Source organism: Gopherus evgoodei, chromosome 15 (genome assembly GCF_007399415.2).
Source record: "Gopherus evgoodei ecotype Sinaloan lineage chromosome 15, rGopEvg1_v1.p, whole genome shotgun sequence".
NCBI lineage: Eukaryota > Metazoa > Chordata > Testudines > Testudinidae > Gopherus > Gopherus evgoodei.
This window is the reverse complement of record NC_044336.1, coordinates 22,341,376-22,363,093: the sequence shown is the minus strand read 5'-3', so window position 1 is coordinate 22,363,093 and position 21,718 is coordinate 22,341,376. Positions and strand designations below refer to the sequence as shown.

At 38.6% G+C, this 21,718-nt stretch overlaps 1 protein-coding gene across 5 annotated transcripts in view; it reads left to right on the top strand.

The window, feature by feature from the left end:
• PRKCA (protein kinase C alpha) overlaps positions 1–21,718 on the top strand; it is a 311,156-nt gene that overhangs the window by 271,840 nt on the left and 17,598 nt on the right. For all 5 annotated transcript variants that reach the window (XM_030534523.1, XM_030534521.1, XM_030534525.1 and 2 more), the window contains 7 exons: positions 1,260–1,403; positions 2,771–2,944; positions 4,580–4,671; positions 6,258–6,320; positions 7,941–8,079; positions 15,510–15,590; positions 17,239–17,346. In XM_030534523.1, the coding sequence (XP_030390383.1) occupies positions 1,260–1,403; positions 2,771–2,944; positions 4,580–4,671; positions 6,258–6,320; positions 7,941–8,079; positions 15,510–15,590; positions 17,239–17,346 (801 nt within the window). The remainder of the gene's footprint in view (positions 1–1,259; positions 1,404–2,770; positions 2,945–4,579; positions 4,672–6,257; positions 6,321–7,940; positions 8,080–15,509; positions 15,591–17,238; positions 17,347–21,718) is intronic.

Here is a 21,718-nt window from a genome sequence, read left to right as displayed (position 1 = left end):
GCTTTAGCCATGGCTTACTGGTTGATTTTGGACAAGTGACTTAACTTCTCTGTGTGTTGGTTCCCTTATCTGTGAAATGGTGATAATACATAATTACTGTACGTTCCAGATATGGCATTAGGAGTAGCTACTATGTTTGTAAAGTGCTTTGAGAGAGAAAGCAGAGTATGAGCAGTTAGGATTATTTACACAGTCCAGCACAATGGGTCTTCATATAGTTTAGAAAGAACACTAAAATCTGTGTATAATGCCAACCTTAAACCCTCTTGGCTTCACTGCTGATGTGTAGGATACGTTTTAAGCAAAGGGGGTCATTGAGCTGTTATAGCTCTGAATTAACATTTGCTGAGGCTTAATTTTTTCCTAACTTTGTGACGTTTGAAATGCAGCTTACATATGTGATTTACAGTATCTCATTTGATTTAGTCACTCAGACTATTGCAACCTTCTGCAAAATATGAACTACACTATCTCGACAAGATAAACTTTTTTTTATGTAGCATTTCCCCCTTCCGCCCCGCCCCCATCAACACTTGATTGAAAATCAAAGTTGATTGTAATGCCAATTCAAAAGTGGCCGTACTCATCAACACTGGTTGTCATAATATGTTGGTTTTTGAAAGTGGAGGTTATTTTTCATAATGCATGTCACAGACTAACTCTTGCTATGAAGAGTGAACTTGCTTATGACATTTTAAAAGAGAATGTATATAAACAGTTTCTCTTATATCCTAAGGTACACTAGTAACATTATAGTATGACATTTTTAAAGAGCACCTTTTATATTTAAAAACAAAAATCATACGTTAGTCTGCTACGAAGAGTGAACTTGAGTATAACATTTTAAAAGAGAATGTATATAAACAGTTTCTCGACACAAGTAACATTACAGTATGACATTTATAAAGAGCACCTTTTATATTTGCAAACGCAAATCACTGATTTGCCTGCTTATGGCATAAAAATAGTGATTTTTGCTTGTTTTTTGCGTTGATTTTCTTCTGTTAACCAGATAAGTGTATCTGCTTTTATCTGATTAGGCACTTACAAAGTTTACCACTTTGTTTCACTTAATAATGACAAAAATGTTGTTGAAATGAGTCTTTGAATTTGTGTCTGTGCAACTTTTGTTATGCAGCCTTTCTCCTGATAGTGCTGCTTCAAATTAGTCATCTACAACTGAACATCATTCTTCTGATCTTTCATTTTACTGGGTAAGCAGGTTACGCTTCTCACTTCAATATTTTTTATTTCTTTAGAAAGCCAGACTTGGACCAGCTGGTAACAAAGTCATTACTCCCATAGAAGACAGGATTTCCAATATACCATCCAACAACCTGGATAGTGTGAAGCTGACAGATTTCAACTTTCTCATGGTGCTTGGGAAGGGGAGCTTTGGAAAAGTAAGAAACTTGAAAGTCATTTCCACCTGCCTTATTTTTAATAATAGAAATGAACTGCAGTTGTCCTCCTATGAGCTGTCGTTTATAAAATGCAGATTTTTTAAATGAGAGTAAGTAACCACTGAAACAGATTACCCCAAGATGTGGTAAATTCTCCATTATTTGTAATATTTAAATTAAGACTGGCTGTCTTTTTTTTCTAAAAGAGATGCTTGTCTATTTCAACCATAAGTTGTAGGATAGATATAGGAATTACTGAGTAAAAATCTGTGGCCTGTGCTGTGCAGAAATACAGATTAATTGAACCCTTCCAGATGTAAAATCTATGAATCTATTAAACGAAGAGCAGGAAAATGCCATTGTATGCATTTGCTGCAGATTTTAGGGATTCAGTTTTTAGACCTCGTCTCTCCATAGTATACAAGTACAGTTGTCTTGATTATTCTTGCATCTAATAACCTGCAGTGAAGACCTACCAGTACAGCAGAAGATTTTTATATGTACGAAAAAGATTATTTTTGTACTGATGATTAACTGCAAAAAGGTGATCTGGCGAGGAATATTTGTTTTCCGGTATATGAAATGTACAAAATTGGACCATCAGCTGTTTTGATGTTCCACATTGTTGGGCTAATTTTCAAGCCTGGGTGGTATAATAGACATTCAAATTCTATATCTGTCTCTTAAGTGTGGACATGCCACTTAAGTCCGGAGATGCTTAGTTTATTCTCTTAGGCGTTCATATGGGCATTGAGTTGCAAAACTTGAATGCCTTAAGTTGCATGTTTTAAAAAAAAAATTGAGTTCTTAAATTTTAAATAATGTTAGGTAATTCCAGGTTTTCCATACAGAGCTGGGCTGAAGAATCCAGATCTGACCTTCCCCAAAGTTCAAGGAGATTCAGGCTCATCTTTGGTTGTGGTGATGATGATAGAGCTGTTACGTAGGTCACAATGCCATTTGTGGAAGTTGTTGTCATGTAGAAATGAGTACTTGGGAAATGTCAGGAGTGAGAAATGCAGGGAAAACTGTTAACCCTCTAAAGATGCTGCTGTTTTTCTGGCTGTTTTAAGAAGTAGTTTTATAATAAACGTGCATTTTAAGGAGGAATTCAAGTGGGGTCTGTGATTTTTTTGGCCACTAGTTGAGGAGCCCATGATTATCTGGGGAGCACTATTTTTGAAGTGATAATGCAGCTCCTTGTAATCAGTGAGTAATCATGATATGTTTAGAGCTTCAGGCCAAGTCAGTAAGTGCTGGTAAAATGGGAATCTGGTCTGCCATTTACATCTTTCTCAGGACTTGAGAGTCCCCTCCATCCTCTGCCAGCGAGGGAGATTTTCAGCCTGTCATTTCTCTTTGTGCAGGTGATGTTGGCAGACAGGAAGGGGACGGAGGAGCTGTATGCAATCAAAATATTGAAAAAAGATGTGGTGATTCAGGATGATGATGTGGAATGTACCATGGTTGAAAAACGAGTCCTAGCACTGCAGGATAAGCCACCTTTCCTAACACAGCTGCATTCTTGCTTCCAAACAGTTGTACGTGATATCTGTCCTTTCCTGTTCCTCCACTTCTTTCAGTTTAATCTTCTGCTAAGATAACACTCTAATATATTTTGTTATTTCAGCAACATTTATCATCTTCAACTTGCAGATCTCATGGGTGCTTTACACAGAAAAATGTAAAGAAATAAATACCGTGTGAAATCAGGAAAATCCATAAAAATAATAAATCTTTAGAATAATAGTAATAAATAGATCTTCAGAAGTATTTTACAGCAACTAGTTATATAGAGCATTTCTCTTTCTGTATGTAAGAACTTGGTTATGTCAGTGGGACTTTTCATATTATTCAAGTTAAGCATGTGCTTAAGTTCTCTGCTTTATTGGGGCCTTAATGCCCCTGTAATCTAATGAGATAATTATTTATTAATTAATATACTGACATAGTTAATTTGGTTCCCTGGTTACCCCTAAGATAAGGAGGCTGAAGCTAGGATGGTAGTTGGTGAGCAAAGAATAGGTGAGTGCTTTTTACTTCCCCTAAGGCTATGATACCAACAGTAGCATGTAATATACAAAAAGGTTCACCTATGGAATTTGTGTTGGTGATCTTAGGACCAGAAAATGATAGTACATGTCAGAAGATGGTCCCATCAGAACATGTTTTAGTTCACAGGGAAAGGTCAGTGGTAGCCAAATAATTCTAAATGTAGTGCTGTTTTTTGTGGCATGGACATTTGTCTACTTAGATAAAGACATCTAAAGTCAAGCCCCAAAACCGCAAAGATTTAAGCACGTGTGCAATGAGTGTGTAATTTTACCTACAAGCATAAGTCTTTGCAAGAATGAAGTCTCAATTTGCATAATCTTTTCACCATCCAATGGTGACACATTCAGCTACCAATCTGAACTGAATACTCTGAGTCTCTTAGGTGATTTGAAAATGTTACCCTAGATGTCTAATGTCAGACACCCAGGTTTGGACATTTTGGCCAAAGCCATTTTAACACCACGAGAAAATTCTCCCTCCAAAATGCCCTAAATCTGCCTTTTGCTGAAATAGGGTGTTTAGGACAAAAGTGATTTGGAGTTGGCAAATTCAATATCAAGACTCATGAACACAGTTTTCTAAAATCATGTTCATAGTTTTCTTGTTGCCTTCTTTTAAAATCAGGTGCACTTTCATCTTCCATGCCTTACAACATAGGTTTGGAAATGCCCATCTTCACAAGGCAAGAATTTCCAACCATCTACGGAGTTTTTTGTTGTCTTAAAAAACATGAGCTCTTGGGCTTAGCTATGTCTTCTGTCCGTATGAACAGTACTTGTAACATTATGGGTACTGCTGTAATACGAGTAATAAGAAATAAACCTGCATCACTAAAATTGGCAAGGCAGAATGGATTTCCAGCTTGGCACTGACTCTTGCAACATCTATAAGTCATTCTGTTTCTGTTTCCTGATCTATAAAATTGTTTTTGCCATAATGTGCAGAATATATAGGCTCATTCTTAAGATTGTTTTGTATTAGAATCTTCATAGTAGTGGCCTCTACTGGAAAATACATCACTGTCTATGTCTAATGAGTGTACCTTCTTAATAATACATCCTACTGGGCGATACATCACTCCTTATGCCTAATGTGTTGACCTTTTTAATACTATGTTCTAGGATCGTCTGTACTTTGTTATGGAGTATGTGAATGGTGGTGACCTCATGTATCACATTCAGCAAGTAGGAAAATTTAAGGAGCCACAGGCAGTGTGAGTGTTTGTTGATTTAAATAAAGTCATTATTAATTTTACACTGCAGCAGAGGTGTCAGATTTGTCCAGTATGTACAATATTATATAGAAATTGGGACTGTCATCTTTTTATCCAGTATAATGGAAGCTATGTTGGCCTGCTGGTCTAAACATAGCACATATTGCAGGAGATAGCTTAATCTTGAAGAAAAAAAAATTAAAAATCAATGGTGACAAGTTTTTCAGCAAGTAAAGAGGAGTACAATATGGCTATTAACAATTCACACAAAATGAGCACTGTGAGACACACAAGAAACAGATTCAGCATTTACTATATAATTAAGCTTAATTTTATGCATATCTAGTGATAGATACTGTGGTCACACTTTATATTAAGGTTCAATTTATAGATAGTTTTAAAAGAATTAATACATTAATAGATGTTTTAATAAATAGTTAATCAATTGTTATATATTGTAATGATGTCCAACAGATCAATAGGTTGCTAAACATCTGTTTCACTTTCTGATGTACTACTCAAGTTTGTAACGTGCTTTTAATGTCTATTAATCATTTATTAGCATTTTATAAACAGTTTATCCATTAAACCTTAATATAAAGTGTGACCTGTCCTGTTTTTAAAAACACAGAAAAGCAGCTGTTAAGTTGAAACTTACTCAGTATGGTTAAAATTATCAAGTAAGAGTCATTAAAAAAAATCCTTAATTTTAAATATACGACACATAAAAGACAAAAATGTAAGCATGACCTGACTAAGTACTAAATAAAAACCAGTCATCTCATGGGTCAGATCCTCAGCTGGTGTAAATGTGCATAGCTGCATTGATTTCCCACTTGTATATATTGCCACTGCTCCATACTTCTGTGGAGCTATGACATTGTACACCATCTGATGGCCTGCCCCAAGGTTTGTGTTGGCAAACATTCCAAAGAGACTAAAAACAATTCTGAACCAGAATTTTAAGAGCTATGCTTCCTTCTCCTTTTTATTAAACTTAATAATCAATCTTAGTTTTTATTGGCCTTCTCGCATGTAACTGGCACACGTCTGCAGTAATTCTGGCTTCAAAAGCTCATCAATATTGTATATACTTAAACTACTTTTGGCAATTGTATTGTATATGGCAGTCAGTTCAATTAGCTTGAAGTAATTAATCTATTACCTTTTGTATAAAGGAACAATATTTTTATAAATTATTTTAATGATGTATGAATCTCAATGTAAATAAATCAGCATTATGAATCATAAATGGTCTGATATGATCAGGCATTGAGAAGAATGACCTATCTAGTCACGTTACTTACCACATAACTACCATGTAATAATTGCACTGTTCTTCTTAATTTAGGAAGAAATGCCCAATTTTTTTACCCTGTCTTGTCAAAATATTATCAAACACTTCATGAATGACTATGAAAATCAAGTTGATGCAGGATGTTATCTTTACTCCTTTATATATACATGAATGCAATAGCTTCTCTTACTCCTTTGCTTTAATTCTTTGGTGTGGTGAGTGTCAAATATATTTCTGCAGAGGAAAATCATACATGGAAGATAAGAAATCTGAAATTCTGTTCTTACAGGTTTTACGCAGCTGAGATTTCAATTGGGCTATTCTTTCTCCATAAAAGAGGAATTGTTTATAGGTGAGTACTAGCAGACACAAGTCGTTTCTATTAAAACCCTGCAGAGACAGATGTGTTCGGCTATTGACAGTATTTTAAAATCAATTTAAAGTCAATTTGGTGTTAATAATTAAACTTCATGGTTTTGTCGGTGATGTTCCTTTAACTAAGGGTGACTGCGTATCTTAGACACGTTGACATCTGCACTCTGCAGCATTCAGTTGAAAACACTTGAGTCCAAAATGTTTGTTATATCTTATGCGTTGCATACATTCATGTGTCCTAAAACATGTTTTTATGTAAAAGTGTGTGTGTGTGTGTGTGTGTGAGAGAGAGAGAGAGAGTGCATGCCTGTATTTGTTATATATAGTCTACAGCATCAGTGTAGTTGAGTTATAATGCTCTAGGAGTACCTTGTGTGACCCTATAATAATTCAGTGTCCATACATTTCTGCAGAAATAAAACACTGAACATAAGAACACTGCCAATTAGGAATTTAGTGTTGTTAGCCTGCCATATATTTTATGAACGGCGATTTTAATATGCAAAGACAAATGTAAAAGGCAGCTGAATCAAGAAGGGCATAGTACTTTAATGCATATTGGGATCCTGCGAATAGTACAGACTGAAAGCTTTGACTCAAGGGCATCAGACAATATTGGTCAGACAGCAAAGGAAAAAACATTGGCCTGATGAGAAATTCTACCTTCTGATTTTAATTTGAGGAACAATTCAGTTTTCATTTTGTTGAATGCTGATCTTTAATTAAGTAGTTACTTGTTCATTATTAGTTTAGAAGGCTGACTTACAGCAGTGAACCTCAAACTTTTTCATAGTGTAGCCAACACCTTAATAGAGAGTATCCCATGCATATCTCTCCTCCCATTTGTCACATAACATTCCTTTTGCAGTGCAGCATTTATGTGTTGTTGCTTAATCTGTAATGTGACTTTTTGGTCTTTGTGAAAAAACTTCATCTTACTATCCATTTTTATACTACTCCCGTCAAGCCCCCCTTGGCCTCTCCTCCTATTCTTCCCCGAGACATACTGCTTGGCTGTATTGTTTCATTTCATTCATCTTCCAGCCAAAATGCTTCACAAACTGTATACTACATGATGAAATGCAGCCACTTCTGTGGAGCAGCATACCCAAGGGGGATGATCTGGCTAATGAACTCTCGAACAAACCCCTACATTTATGAAAGATGCCATGGAATCCTTAATATCCACACAGAACACAAAAAACTTCCTGTTTCTAAGGCATCATCTGAAAGATCCCCCTCCATCCACTGTACGTACACACACACACGCACGCACACACACACCTCTCTCTCTCTCTACCTCGACATAATGCTGTCCTTGGGAGCCAAAAAATCTTACTGCATTCTAGGTGAAATCGTATTATAATGAACTTGCTTTGATCCACCAGAGTGCGGACCCCTGCCTCTCCGGAGCGCTGCTTTACCACATTATATCCAAATTCGTGTTATATCTGGTGGCGTTATATCAAGGTAGCGGTGTATATACACACACACACATATAAAAACACATCATATTCAGTAATGAAACTGATGTAAGACAACATTTTTGGTGGCATAGTTGGTATAACTATTAATATTAAATGATGATTCTTCATAGAGATCTGAAATTAGATAATGTGATGCTGGATTCAGAAGGACACATAAAGATTGCAGATTTTGGGATGTGCAAAGAACATATGACAGATGAAGTAACAACGAGGACATTCTGCGGCACTCCAGACTACATTGCACCAGAGGTAAACATTTAACATTGGAAGTAGCATACGACCTCTCAAAAGGGTTTTGTGAACATTTCGCCCAGTGAATATATGACAGCTACAAAATGGCTGTTTTATGCCTAGAACTGTCCTTGCTTCTGCAGGAAGATGTGATACTTTTGTGAATGAATAAAAAAGACCATTAATAAGATTTTATTTAGAGAATATCTAGCTCATGAGAAACCTGAAGCATGGTTTGTTTATCAGATTGAAATTCAAATTTATGCTCATAATAACAAACTGCTAAGGAAGCCATAATACCGGCTTGAACTGTCAATTCAGTTTCATTAAAGTTGTAGCATGCATGCATATAAAAAGCTTTGTGCCATTTAATTTTGAAGTCATACAATCCTGACAGATGTTAATGAGATTGTTATTGGGAGCAAATACAGCTTCATTAACGCATCTCACCATGGGTTCTCACAGGTGCTATAAAATATATTAACAAGCAGTTGCACTATTTTCAGGAAATCACGAGTGTCTTGATTTTTCAACAAGAGATTAATGAATTCCTGCAGTGGTTCACCAGCTTTCCTGCAAAGCTTCTGCACTGTATTCTGGATAATGTATATCCTGTCACCTGGTACAAAATTGAGCTATCACCTTTGGATTTGAGAAAGCTCCTCCTATTAAACTGCAAATTCAGAACTTTGCTGCAGTTAACAAATCTAAAGTTTTCCCAAAAATTTCCCATTACTATTGTCAGGGGTACCCAAAAGTAATATCTGTCCTACTTATTCAATGCATATTTTAGTCAGATATTTGTAGTCAGGGTTTATAATGAGAAGAGTTTACTTTGCCCATATCCACCCAAAAATCCTAATTAAGTTATTACAAGCAAGGTAACTCAGGTGCATCAAGACAATTACTAAAAAATCAAGGAAATTTCCAGCAATATGAATATCCAGAACTACAATTTAAGTTTTACCAATTAAACATTCTAATATCCACACATACTTAGACTGCTCAGCTCAAAAACATAACCATCTCACCTCCAGCATGCAGCTGCTCGGCATACTCACAACCAAGTGCTGAAACTCCAGACTTAATTCCAGCCTGTGCAAAATGAAGATGTGATACCGAGAGATATAGTTATATTTTCAATAGTTAACTTAGGTATAAGACAAAATGAGAAATGAGGGACTGTGGTCATTAAGTGATTTGAAGAGCTGAGTATTAGGATCTGTTGTTTGTGTATTAAGCATGGAGCCTAAATTCAAGAGCACTGATTTAAATCCTGTTTTCTCTGCAAATCTCAACACAGCCATAACTCTGGAGCCACAATCCACATCTTCGTTATTAGATCTATGGCTCAGGGTAAAGGAATTTCTTCCTGATCCAAAAGGCTGCCTATTTTACTGAACACTAGTTAAAATGCATCTCTGATTGGAGCATTTCCAGCTATAATTTAATGTTTGTTAAAGCACATACAATTTGTATGTGGGGAAAAATATTCATTATTGTATAATGTGAATTTTGCCACTTTCCTGAAATTGCAAGTGAGACTTGTTTTTTTCTTCTCACAGTTAGTAGTCTGTACCTATGTGAAATGTTAACAAATCTTGTGTTTTCATAAATTGCTGTTACGTGCATCAGGAGATCAGAATAACCCAGGTCAGCATTTCACCTTTCCCCATCAAAATGCGAATGAAGCCAATATAGCAAAGAATACAAAAAAGATAGTGCTATAGCTATGGGTGATAGTCTTGTGCCAGCTAAAGTCAGAGAAAACATGGTCAATGTACAGTTGAATAGTGCATTTTCACTTTAATCCATATGAAGAAATCGTCATGATTCCCAGGTCAAGAATGGGAAGGGATAGCTCAGTGGTTTGAGCATTGGCCTGCTAAACCCAGAGTTGTGAGTTCAATCCTTGAGGGGGCCACTTAGGGACCTGGGGCAAAAATCAGTACTTGGTCCTGCTAGTGAAGGCAGGGGGCTGGACTCAATGACGTTTCGAGGTCCCTTCCAGTTCTAGGATATAGGTGTATATCTCCAATTATTATAATGCAGTGCAGTAAAATAATGGGTTTCCTTTATTTGTCTTAGGAAATTTGCATACTTTTTTTAACTCATACATAGTGCACATTGGACAAAGGAGGTATTTTCAAACATGTAGGTTCAAGATTTGAGAACTGTGCAAAGGTTAAAATAATTGTAAGCTTGATGCAGCCAATTCTGTCAGGCAGGAGTAAACTGATTATCCTGTATGGAATTTTCATTATTGGGCTGAGCTGAAATATAAATATTTATGGCTGTATTGGTCTAATAACCTTGAAATTGACTAATGCAGCAGTATCTCCTTGGCTGGTCACCGGAGACTGAGGGAGATGGATGTCAAAACCAGTATTAATAAGAAAGGGTTTCCTAAAGGTTGATTCTGAGAGAACCCCAAAACAATGGGTTTTTTAATGTTAAAAAAAACCCCAAAAAACCCAAACTTGTACCTGCCAGGGGTATAGCAGGCTGATAACTATTTTGAGTGCTGGAAAAGTGGGCTTTGACTGTTGCTTGTGGCAGGGATACATATTCCGTTTAAAAGCCGAATTTATTATAGCAGTAGTAGTCATCTTACTGACTCGTTTGTATTTATATTTCACTTTGTATGCAAAAGGATCCCAGAATTCACTTGCTGTGTAGGGATCTTTTCACCTACCACGGGAAAGCAGCCAGTCCTGAGACTGAATATGGCAATGGACTCACATTACACAACCATTTTAATGACAAGAATTTAGTGAAGGAGTGAGTTACTTGAAACATTGAACTAATTAATTTTAAGTGTTCATGATTCTACAGCGAAGCAGGAAACAAGCCCATGCACAAAACAGTAGCATTTCAGTACTGACCCTGTGCCGTTTGCAGTTAACAGCAGTCGATTCACACTCACCAGATTACATCCAGTGCTGAAGAGTTTCAGCCCTTGAGGGAAATATGCTTTCCTTTAGGACTTTTCTCTCTTAAGGGTAAGGACCTGTCCTTTTATTGTGTGTGCACTAGGGTGACCAAATGTCCCGATTTTATAGGGATAGTCCTGATATATGCGGCTTTTTCTTATGTAAGTGCCTATTACCCCCACCACAGTCCAAATTTTTCACACTATCTGGTCACCCTAGTATGCGCACAGTGTCCAGGGCAATGGGGTACAGTTACTAATTGGGTTCTTCAGGGCACCACCGTACCCAAATAATAATGATGCGTTCTGTCTACACTCAGCTTTTTATAAAATCCTATTTGATTTACAAATACATTAGTGTTGTTAATGGTCAGAGTTACAATAAAAGGTGATGGGGGAAACAATGGATAGGAACCTACCCTGCTCCCAACGCACCACACCCTCCTCCCCATTGAGAAAATGTTTTGAATCTGCTTCTCTTCTCTCTCTCCAAATTCCATGAGCCACATCTTGATGAGGAAACAGATTGGCACGATTTGTTTACTGTTGGATTCAACAGATTAGCCTCCATCTCTGAACATGGGGTCAGAGCTTGCCAAATTTCTGTTTTTATCCTTTATTAAGAATTACCACTTTCTGCCAGGGCTACCTCATTACTCAGGGAGGAAGTGACACCTGCCACATTTAATAGCTTTTGCTGGCTTTTGTTGTTTTTTTTTTAAAATTCCCTTGAAGTGAGTATTGACAGTTTGACATTTATATGACTGTAAAAGCAAAAAACTGAGAATCTTCCCTACATGTCTTGCACAACCTGAACCAAAATAACTGCACTCCTTCCCAGCCCCCACAAATTATTGCTCTTCTTTGAAGTCCAGATTTTTTCCCATTACTTTCCCAATTAATGCTTTGAACAGCTTTAATTTGCTGTGTGTGAACCAAGCTGCCAGTTTCTCTGTGAGTGATTGGCAGGTTAGCAAATTAACATGGCAGGTTACTCTTTTGCATTTCTATTTTACCATATCAATAAACCTATATTAGAATTTAGCTAGTAATTCACATGGGACATACTTCATTGGGGGGTCGAGTTTTGTTGTTATTGTTTTAAAATCTTTTGAGGGGTCCAGAAAGTGCAACAAATGCATCATTCAACCTGTTCTACATCATCATGGCATCCATAGGTTTATTTCCTCATTTGAGGGGAAAACATCATTACCCTTTTATGTTCACTGTGCCATTTGAGCTGTGAGATAGATAGATAGATACACACTAGAATATTCCGCAGGTTCAAGAAATTAGTTCTCATGTTAAACGTGAAACCATATTTCTCAGGATAAAACCAATTGGGACACCACATTCCAGGGTTAAATGAGAGAGGGTTTAATAAGCACTTCGAGTGGGATTTTCAAAGAGCAACTAAGTCCCTTTCAATGGAATTTGTCTCCCTTAGCCCAGGTCTACACTAGCGGGGGTGGGGGGTCGACCTAAGATATGCAACTTCAGCTACACAAATAGCGTAGCTGAAGTCAGCGTATCTTAGGTCGACTTACCTGGCCATGAGGACGGCGGCAAGTTGACCGCTGCCGCTCCCCCATCGACTCTGCTTCTGCCTCTTGTGAGCTGGACTTCCGGAGTCGACGGGGAGCGCGATCGGGGATTGATTTTATCGTGCCTACACTAGATGTGATAAATTGACCCCGATAGATCGATCACTACCCGCCAATCCGGCGGGTAGTGAAGACCTGCCCTGAAGTGCCTTTATAAATCCCACCCTTGATCGTACCTGCATCTTATTGACTCTTTCAGCATTCCTGGAGTGAGGGGATACTGCATAGTTTCTTCAGTGTCCTAGGCTCAAATTTACTGACATGCAATATCTAATCAGTATTCCTGCTTCTCTGACAAGACCAGAACAAAAACAGTTTTTCTCTTATGAGTCCCTAACAGTATTTTATGGTAAGGAGGGACTATGATATTTCACATTGATTGTGTCTGACTTTCTTTGAGACTCTCCTGTTCTAAAGCTAGATTTGTTTTTGGAAGATCATATTCAAGGATGTGGACACTTAGCTATCCATTGCCCAGGGTAAATGAACAGTCAGAATCAGCAGACAAGTGTTTCTTGACCTTTTCCATACCGCGACCCAATGTTAAAATAGCAAAAATGTTCTGTTCTTTCCCACCCCACGCCATCTGGCCATGGAGAAAGGGAAGTTTGTTGTGACTTTCCCGGACCTATTTGTGACCCCCAGGTAAAGAACCCACGGGATAGACATTTTTGAAGGATTTTGCCTCCTCTATGGCATAGATCTGATATTTTTTCATTCTCAAATTTCAGTTTACAAAATATCTCTACATTAGGCGCCTTGCAGAGAAACATACTAATTGTAAAAAAAATTCTGTCCTTCCATTTTAACGACTTTTTTAAAAAATATAGCCATTACTCCGTGGATAAAAACACTGTCTGATAGGGCTGGGATTTTTCCAGTACAGTGAGGTATTTTTTACATGTTTTATGTATAAAGGCCAGTCTGTTTTTCTGGTTGAAATTTTGAAAGTGTTTGCTCTTTGAAGTAGCAATATTGATTTTAAATAGACCCCCTGAGAACATACTGGTGAGTAGAAAATACATTGAAAGTAATCAAATTCTGTCAACCACTATAACAGGGAGAAGGTGGGCCCCAAATGTATGTTGTAAGGCCCAGTATATGTGATAATTGCAAAAGAATTGTAAAATTATGTCTGCTTTTTTGTAGCCCCTTTCATCTAGAAATCTTAAAGCATTGTACCAGCAGTAACTTCATTATGCCTAGCTATAGAAAAGGAGGTAGGTACAGAAAACACAAATGACATATGGTCGATTATACAAAGTGAGGGAATAGAATCCAGGAATCTTGATTCCCAGTCCCCTGCTCTGACCACTAGACGTTTTCAGAGCCTAAATCCAGTGATTTAAATGTTTCCCCACAATTTAAAAGGAGCTCTTCAAAATTCTTCTCCATTTTTTTCTAGATTGTTAGTTTAATTAGAGGTTGATATTAATAGCAGTTACCACTGAGAAAAATTACACTGTATTCTGAAAATGAGTTTTCTACAGTAAAGTTAAGATACAAACACTGTTCTTAGCTACTCATTTCAGCTGCTAACTCATGAGTAATGTATTTCAGAGAGTGACTTATTTTGAGTTTCTTTTCTGAGAGAGAGACTGCTAACTTCCAGATCATGTCCTCTTATTACCCTAGTGAAGACCATAATTTTCAGATAGGTTCTGTAGTCTTTGTATAGTGGCTACATAGCGCTGTTTTGCTGAACTGATAATTAAATGTTTTCTTTACAGGTAGCTGGTTTAATTCCTTTACCAGACTGCTGAGAACCTAGGGTGTGTGATCTGCACTAGTCTTAGCAATTTGTTTCACAGAGAATGAAAAACACATGGAAGCAGGAAAAGGAGACTAAATTAAGGAATGTTTAATGGTGAAAGGACAATATCTCATTGTCTGATTATTCCTCTGAAATAGATGAATTATGGTTTCAGGGTCAACTAGACTTGCCCCCAAACTAAATAGGAGAGACCTGTATTCTAGGAAAAATATCCAAGAATGTTTCAGAACATTCCCTTTACTGGAAAAAAATGGGACAGGTAATCTCTTCAGAATGACTAGAAATCAATAACAATAAAGATACAAACAAATTATGTTAAACTGAAATGGCATTTAGAGCTGAGACTGTAACTGACTGTATGGTCCAATGCACCTTTAAAATAAACCCTGGGTGCAAAATACTTGGAAATTGTCATTAGTCCGAATATCATAAACCTCTTTCCCGTTGGCATAACTGGTTTCCTGATTGCAGACGAAGAGCATGAGAATTGTGTAGCATTGTAAAACAAAGCTGAGATTTTTCAGAGGTCTTGCTCATATTTGGGGGATTTTTGCCTGTTTTTAGAGAGGGACAAAATGTAAATATTACAGAGTAATGAAATTAAACTCTGAATTGTTGATACCCTGTGAATAAAGTGAAAAAGATGATTTGCTTCTTTAATATGAATGGCTTGATGAAATCATGCTGGTCTCCTGTGTAACATTACTCTGGCTGCTTCATTATTTTCAAAAGTGCATCCTGAATCTTCGAAGGGCCAGATTTACAAAGGTATCTAGACGCCTAAAGAAGCAGATAGGCACCTAGTGAGATTTTCAAAGGCACTTAACTTCCATTGGCTTTAATGGGAGTTAGGCATCTAACCTGCTTTAGGTGCTTTGGTAAATCCTTCTAGGTGCCAATTTGCATATTTTGGTGCCTAAATACCTTTGTAAATCTGGCCCTACAATTCTAACACATGGATCTGGATCCTGTGCTGTAAGATGCATAAATTCAAGTGGGATTTTGGCTTTATTAAGGATGACAGGATTGGGTTCAGTATGCTTTTCAGTGGCATGTATTTGTCTCCATAAGTCGATGTTTATTTGATTCACCACTGACCTTATTTAACACAGGTATTTTTATTTTCATTATTTCAAAGATTATTGCTTATCAGCCCTATGGAAAATCAGTAGATTGGTGGGCCTACGGTGTGCTGTTATACGAGATGCTAGCTGGTCAGGTAAGAGTTATATTGCTACTATTCTTCAAAATCTAATGAGAGGAACTTTACAAGGCAGTGCATAATAAATGGAAGTAGTATTGTGCAACTGGGAGAGAGCCCCTGGAAGCATAATAGCAGAGTTTTTAGATACTCTTCCTGGAAGTTAAGGCACAGAATCCTGACAATATTTTTGTATTGTGTGCATGGGATCAAAGCCCAGGGCTTGCTGCTCAAACCACAGTTGATTACAGAGCCCTTTCTCTACACATGTGTTGGGGTTCTAGTCACCAAATTACACAACTGAAAAAACAGGTCCTGTACTGCAAAGTTCAGTTGAAGGTAACAAACCAACTCTAAAGAGCTCTGGTATTCCCTTGATGAGGGGAAGATTTATGTAAGTGATTCTCCTGAGAGAGTGAGCTGAAGCTACCACAGAATTTCTGTATTTACAGTATGTGACCAGCCTCTGTTGTTCCTTCCCAGGCTAAGTCCCAGTAGATTTCTTGACTTCTTGTGTAACAACAGAACAGTGTGTGCTGTTCCTGTATTCTTTTTCCTTTCCAATTCTTACCAAGATCACCATGCGTCTGGTCTGTGGTCATCTCCAGTTACTTGCAGATTGTTCTGTTGCCTCAACATTTTTGTATTTTATGACAGAAAAAAGATGTGTGAGAATCTTAAGATATTTAACTGTACTGAAACATCTGATGTTCTATAGATGAGTTCTGTGGGTTTATCTACAATTTTGGGTTTGTATGTAAACACCCACGAAAATGACTGATAATATTCAGAAATAAATTGGAGAATTTGGAAATGTAGAGTCCAGCTGTGTTGGATAATGTTGGGAGATCCCAGCTTCTTGTTTCCGTATTCTTGAGGAAGTCTGATATGCTTGTGTATTTGCTGAGTCTTAAGTCATTTATAGAGCATTATCTTTTTAGGATTTTCTGTGCTTACAGTAAGTAATAAGTAATTCCTCCAGGGCTTCTTGGAAGATGTAGATTTATTTGCAGATAAATGCATCAACATTTGTTTTAATTATGATAGTTGCCTTGAATATGTCTTCAAAAACATAAGATTAGGCCCAGCAATCTGGAAACATTTATCTATTTGCATGAGCGCTTGTCCCTGTGTACTTTAGTGGTGCTTTCTTTTTTGGAGTGTTCTTTCTGGGTGATTCACCCCTGTGCAAAGGGCTGCTAGAAGGCCTATGCAAAACTTAAGTCCCACTTAAACTGTTAGTTCAGGGTTTATGTGGGACTTAAGCAGTTCCCATGGATCTTGTGCTGACTTTCTTCATCCTCACACCATATTTTAAACACAAATGTAGCCCATACTTGTTACACCATATTCCCCTCACAGAGACACTATTTACCCATAAATCAAATGGGAGCATCATTGGAACTACATGACACTTTAGATCAAAGTCACTGAAAGTAATGGCCTAAAACAAGTACTGATTAGATTGATTTAGGATGGCTACAGCAAGGTAACATTAAAAAGATCTAATTACAGATAAACAAACCCTTAGATAACCAGCATTGTTGAGTACATTGTAAATGTAAAACTCCTCAATAATGTATCTGCTTTTCAGTAAATAAATAACATTTAGAGGGAATTAAAATTAACACCATATAATTTTACCTCCTTTCATTCCCTTGAACAGCCTCCATTTGACGGGGAGGATGAAGATGAACTCTTCCAGTCCATAATGGAGCATAATGTTTCCTATCCTAAATCGCTGTCCAAAGAAGCTGTTTTTATCTGCAAAGGGGTAAGCAAGTTGTTGCTATATCATGGAGTCCTTTGTCAACAGAGTGCGTTAAATAACCAAAGTTTGTGGAGTTTGACTGAGTTTATACCACTGGGCTTTTTCAAATACAAACACTGTCCAGCCTGGTTTTTAGGCAGATAACATGGATGATTGTCTGCATCCTCACTTGGCCTCTGCCAAAGGCCAGGGCTGCAAGAGTGTCAACTCTTTCTGCAGTACATGTTTATTTTGTGGTCGGAGAAGATTTCAGAATCCGTTGCAGACAAATTCAAAGCAGAAGCTACAAACAGGGTGGTAGTGTGAGCCTTTCCCACCTCTTAAATTGTCTACACTGAGAGTCAGATCGTGCAAGGTGCCAGGCTGTCTCAGCTCTAATTGATGCCAAATGGGAGCTGACAGTACACAGCACTTTGCAGGAAGCATACTACAGCACTGGGCCCCGTGTGTTTGACCCGATAGGAAGAACTGGAGGAATTAACAGGAGGGACAAGGGGGTGAGATAGTGTCTTTTATTGGATCAATTTACACGGAGCTGTGTGGCTCAAAAGCTTGTCTCTTTCACCAACAGAAATTGGTCCAGTAAAAGATACTATCTCATCCACCTTATTTCTCTACTATCCTAGAACCAACAGGGCTACGGCATCACTGAAAACAACAGTGGATTCACAGGAGTCTTTTTAGAATTTAGATAGAAAGCAGCCTGAACAAAAATCTCCAGTCTAAACACCAGTGAATGGTGAGGTAATTCTGATCCAGGTCCAAGCTTTGTGGTTTAAGGTCATCTCTGATTGATTGTAGACTATTTTAATGGGTTTTGGGGGGAGAGCATTGATGTGACTGCAGAGAATTAGCAAAGAAAAGTTTGTGTTGACTTTTTCCTGACTCAATACCATTCCCTGGTGCACCTCATTTCTGCAGCTCTTCCAAAATGTGAATTTTAGATGTCTATTTCTCCTTCACTTGGATGAAAATTTTAGTGCATTTAAATAGTGCAGAGTTTAAATAGTTCAGAGTGTCCTTTGGAACTGCATATGTAGTACCGTAGCTGACTTCATTTTTTTTCTTTAAAGATAAAATCATTGAGAAAATGAAAAGACATTTTATTTATCACAATAAATCCAAGGCCATTGCAACATAGCAGGGGAACGGCATAAATGTCTATAGCTCAGGATTGAAATTACATAACCTTCCTGCCACAGTTCAAATCCTATTGGGGTCAAGTTGGATCTTCCTTATAAAAAAGAAACACTACATTATTTTATATCAGTCACCCAGACTGTTATCTCGAGATGCAGTGTTTGCCATTCATTACTGTAGAATACTGTAGTTCCTGTACACAAGGGTCCATTCTTCATATGCAGAGAAATTAAATTCTGTACAACTACAGTATTGGTGGGATATTTTGACTGAGGATCCTGTATGTGGAAATAAGAAAAATCCCATGTCATTTTTCCTAAAAGGAAAAGTTTGTCCTAGTGTCCTTAGCCAAACGTTGCTCTTTTCCTCCTTCCTCTTTGCATTGCCCTTTATCTGAAGTAGTGACACTCCCAGTCCCAGAAGTGGCTGCATTTCACAACATCTTTTCTAAAGCCCTTTGCAGTCCTCAGGATAAAGGATGCTACATAAGTGTCACAAAGCTAATCATGTTCGTAAGGAAACTGTCCAGATAAATATCAGTGTAGCCTGAAGTCTAATCTTTCTTACATTACAGACAACGCTTCACGTTATTAAAATGAAAGAATCTTAAATGCTGCTTTTTCTTTTCACTGTTTAATCTCCTTGTTTACATTTGGTATTTCTCTCAATATTTCTTAGGTTGGTTTTCCTGTTCTCCTGTATTAACAAGAGTCCCACAATGTTTGGGTTGTAAGCACTAAGGGAAATATGTGTTCGTGTTGTTTACATTTTAATTTTAAAAATAATGTTCATTGCAACTGTGTGTGTGTGAGTGTGAGAGAGAGAGAGAGAGAGAGAGAGATTGAGGTCTGGTCTACACTACACGTTTAAACCGAATGTAGCAGCGTTAAGCTGAATTAACCCTGCACCCATCCACACAACGAAGCCCTTTATATCAATATAAAGGGCTCTTTAAACCGATTTCTGTACTCCTTCCCGACAAGGGGAGTAGCGCTGAAATCGATATTGCCATGTCAGATTAGGGTTAGTGTGGCCGCAATTCGACGATATTGGCCTCCGGGCGATATCCCACAGTGCACCATTGTGACCTCTGTGGAAAGCAATCTGAACTCAGATGCACTGGCCAGGTTTACAGGCCTGTTTGCCCAGCGTGGAGCTCTGATCAGCACGGGTGGCGATGCAGTCCCAAATCCAAAAAGAGCTCCAGCATGGACCGTACAGGAGATACTGGATCTGATCACTGTATGGGGAGACAAATCTGTTCTATCAGAGCTCTGTTACAGAAGACGAAATGACAAAGCATTTGAAAAAATCTCCAGGCTATGATAGACAGAGGCCACAGCAGGGACTCAGCACAGTGCTGCGTGACAAGCGTAACGGAAAGCCAAAGAATCAAATGGACGCTCATGGAAGGAGAGGGGGGGAACTGAGGACTCCAGCTATCCCACAGTCCCCACAGTCTCCGAAAAGCATTTGCATTCTTGTCTGAGCTCGCAGTTCCTGAAGGGTCAGAAACATTGTCCGTGGTGGTTCAGGGTATATCTCGTCCATACTCCCCCTTCCCCCACTCCCGTGAAAGAAAAGGGAAAAAAAATCATTTCTCACCTTTTTTCAGCGGCACCGGATGTCTATTGCATGCTGCTGGTAGTCGCGGTGCTGCAGCGCTGAACAGCAGCATCCCCTCCCCTTCCTTTCCTGATGGCAGACGGTGCAAAATGGTGGAAAACCGTCCTTATCATCCCGTGAGTGCTCCGGGCTGACCTCGGTGAGGTCGGCCGGGGGCGCCTGGGTAAAAATGGGAATGACTCCTGGTCATTCCTGGCAGATGGTACAAAAGGCTTGGTAACCATCCTCATCATAGCAGCTGGAGGCTGAGCTCCATCAGCCCCCCCCCCTTTCATGTCTAAAGAAAAGATTCTGTACTCCCTGGAGGGTTGGGGGAGGAAGTAAGCAAAGGGTGGGGTTGTTGCAGGGGCACCCCCTAGAATGGCATGCAGCTCATCATTTCTGCGGGATCTCTGGGGCTCTGACACGGAGCGGCTGTCTCTGGTTCTCTAGTACACTTGCCCCATATTCTAGGCAGGACTGACTCTATTTTTAGATAAAACATAAAGAAGGGAATGATCCGGGGAGTCATTCCCATTTTTGTCCATGCGCCCCCGGCTGACCTCAGCGAGGCCAGCCAGGAGCACCCATGACAGCAGCAGACAGTACAAAAGGATTGATAACCATCATTGCCAATTGCAAATGGTGCAAAATGACTGATAACCATCATCTCATTGCCAATTTACAATGACAGACAGTGCAATAAGGATGGTAACCATCTCTGCTACCTTGCAAAGGCAAATGAATGCTGCTGTGTAGCACTGCAGTACTGCCTCTGTCAGCAGCATCCAGTATACCTATGGTGACAGTGACAAAAGACAAAACAGGCTCCATATTTGCCATGCTATGGCGTCTGCCAGGGCAAACTAGGGGAAAAAGGGCACGAAATGATTGTTTGCCTTTGCTTTCACGGAGGAAGGATTGAGTGACGACATTTACCCAGAATCACCTGCGACACTGTTTTTGCACCATCATGCATTGGGATCTCAACCCAGAATTCCAATGGGCTGGGGAAACTGCGGGAACTATGGGATAGCTACAGGATAACTACCCACAGTGCAATGCTCCGGAAATTGACGCCAGCCTCGGTACATGGACGCACACTGCCGAATTAATGTGCTTAGTGTGACCGCGTGCACTCGACTTTATACAATCTGTTTTTAAAAAACGGTTTCTGTAAAATCGGAATAATCCCGTAATGTAGACATCCCCTTAGGTTTCAGAGTAGCTTTAGTAGTAGCTTTAGAGAGAGTTAGCTAACACAACTAAAAATTTGGTTCTAATCTGGCCTGATATCCCTTTTCCAGCCATCCTGTCGTAAATAATAAATAAAATGCAGCATTGTTTTTTAAGAGTTTAATCTGACTTGAGACTGAAGATTACTCAACTGTGATGTGAAGCTATGCAACTCTTAATTCTCTGAGAGCCAGCCTTGAACCTTTTGCTAGAATGATTCCCCTGGACTGCAGGATCACTGTACAGCTTGGATTTGGCATCTCTCAGTACCCATTGTCTGCTAACACTGAAGTGTGTGTTATAGCCAAACTGCTTTAATGACATTCCCCAAGTATGCTAAAATATTGTCACAAATGTTCCACAAGAGTCACACACAGCTGCATTTATGCTCACT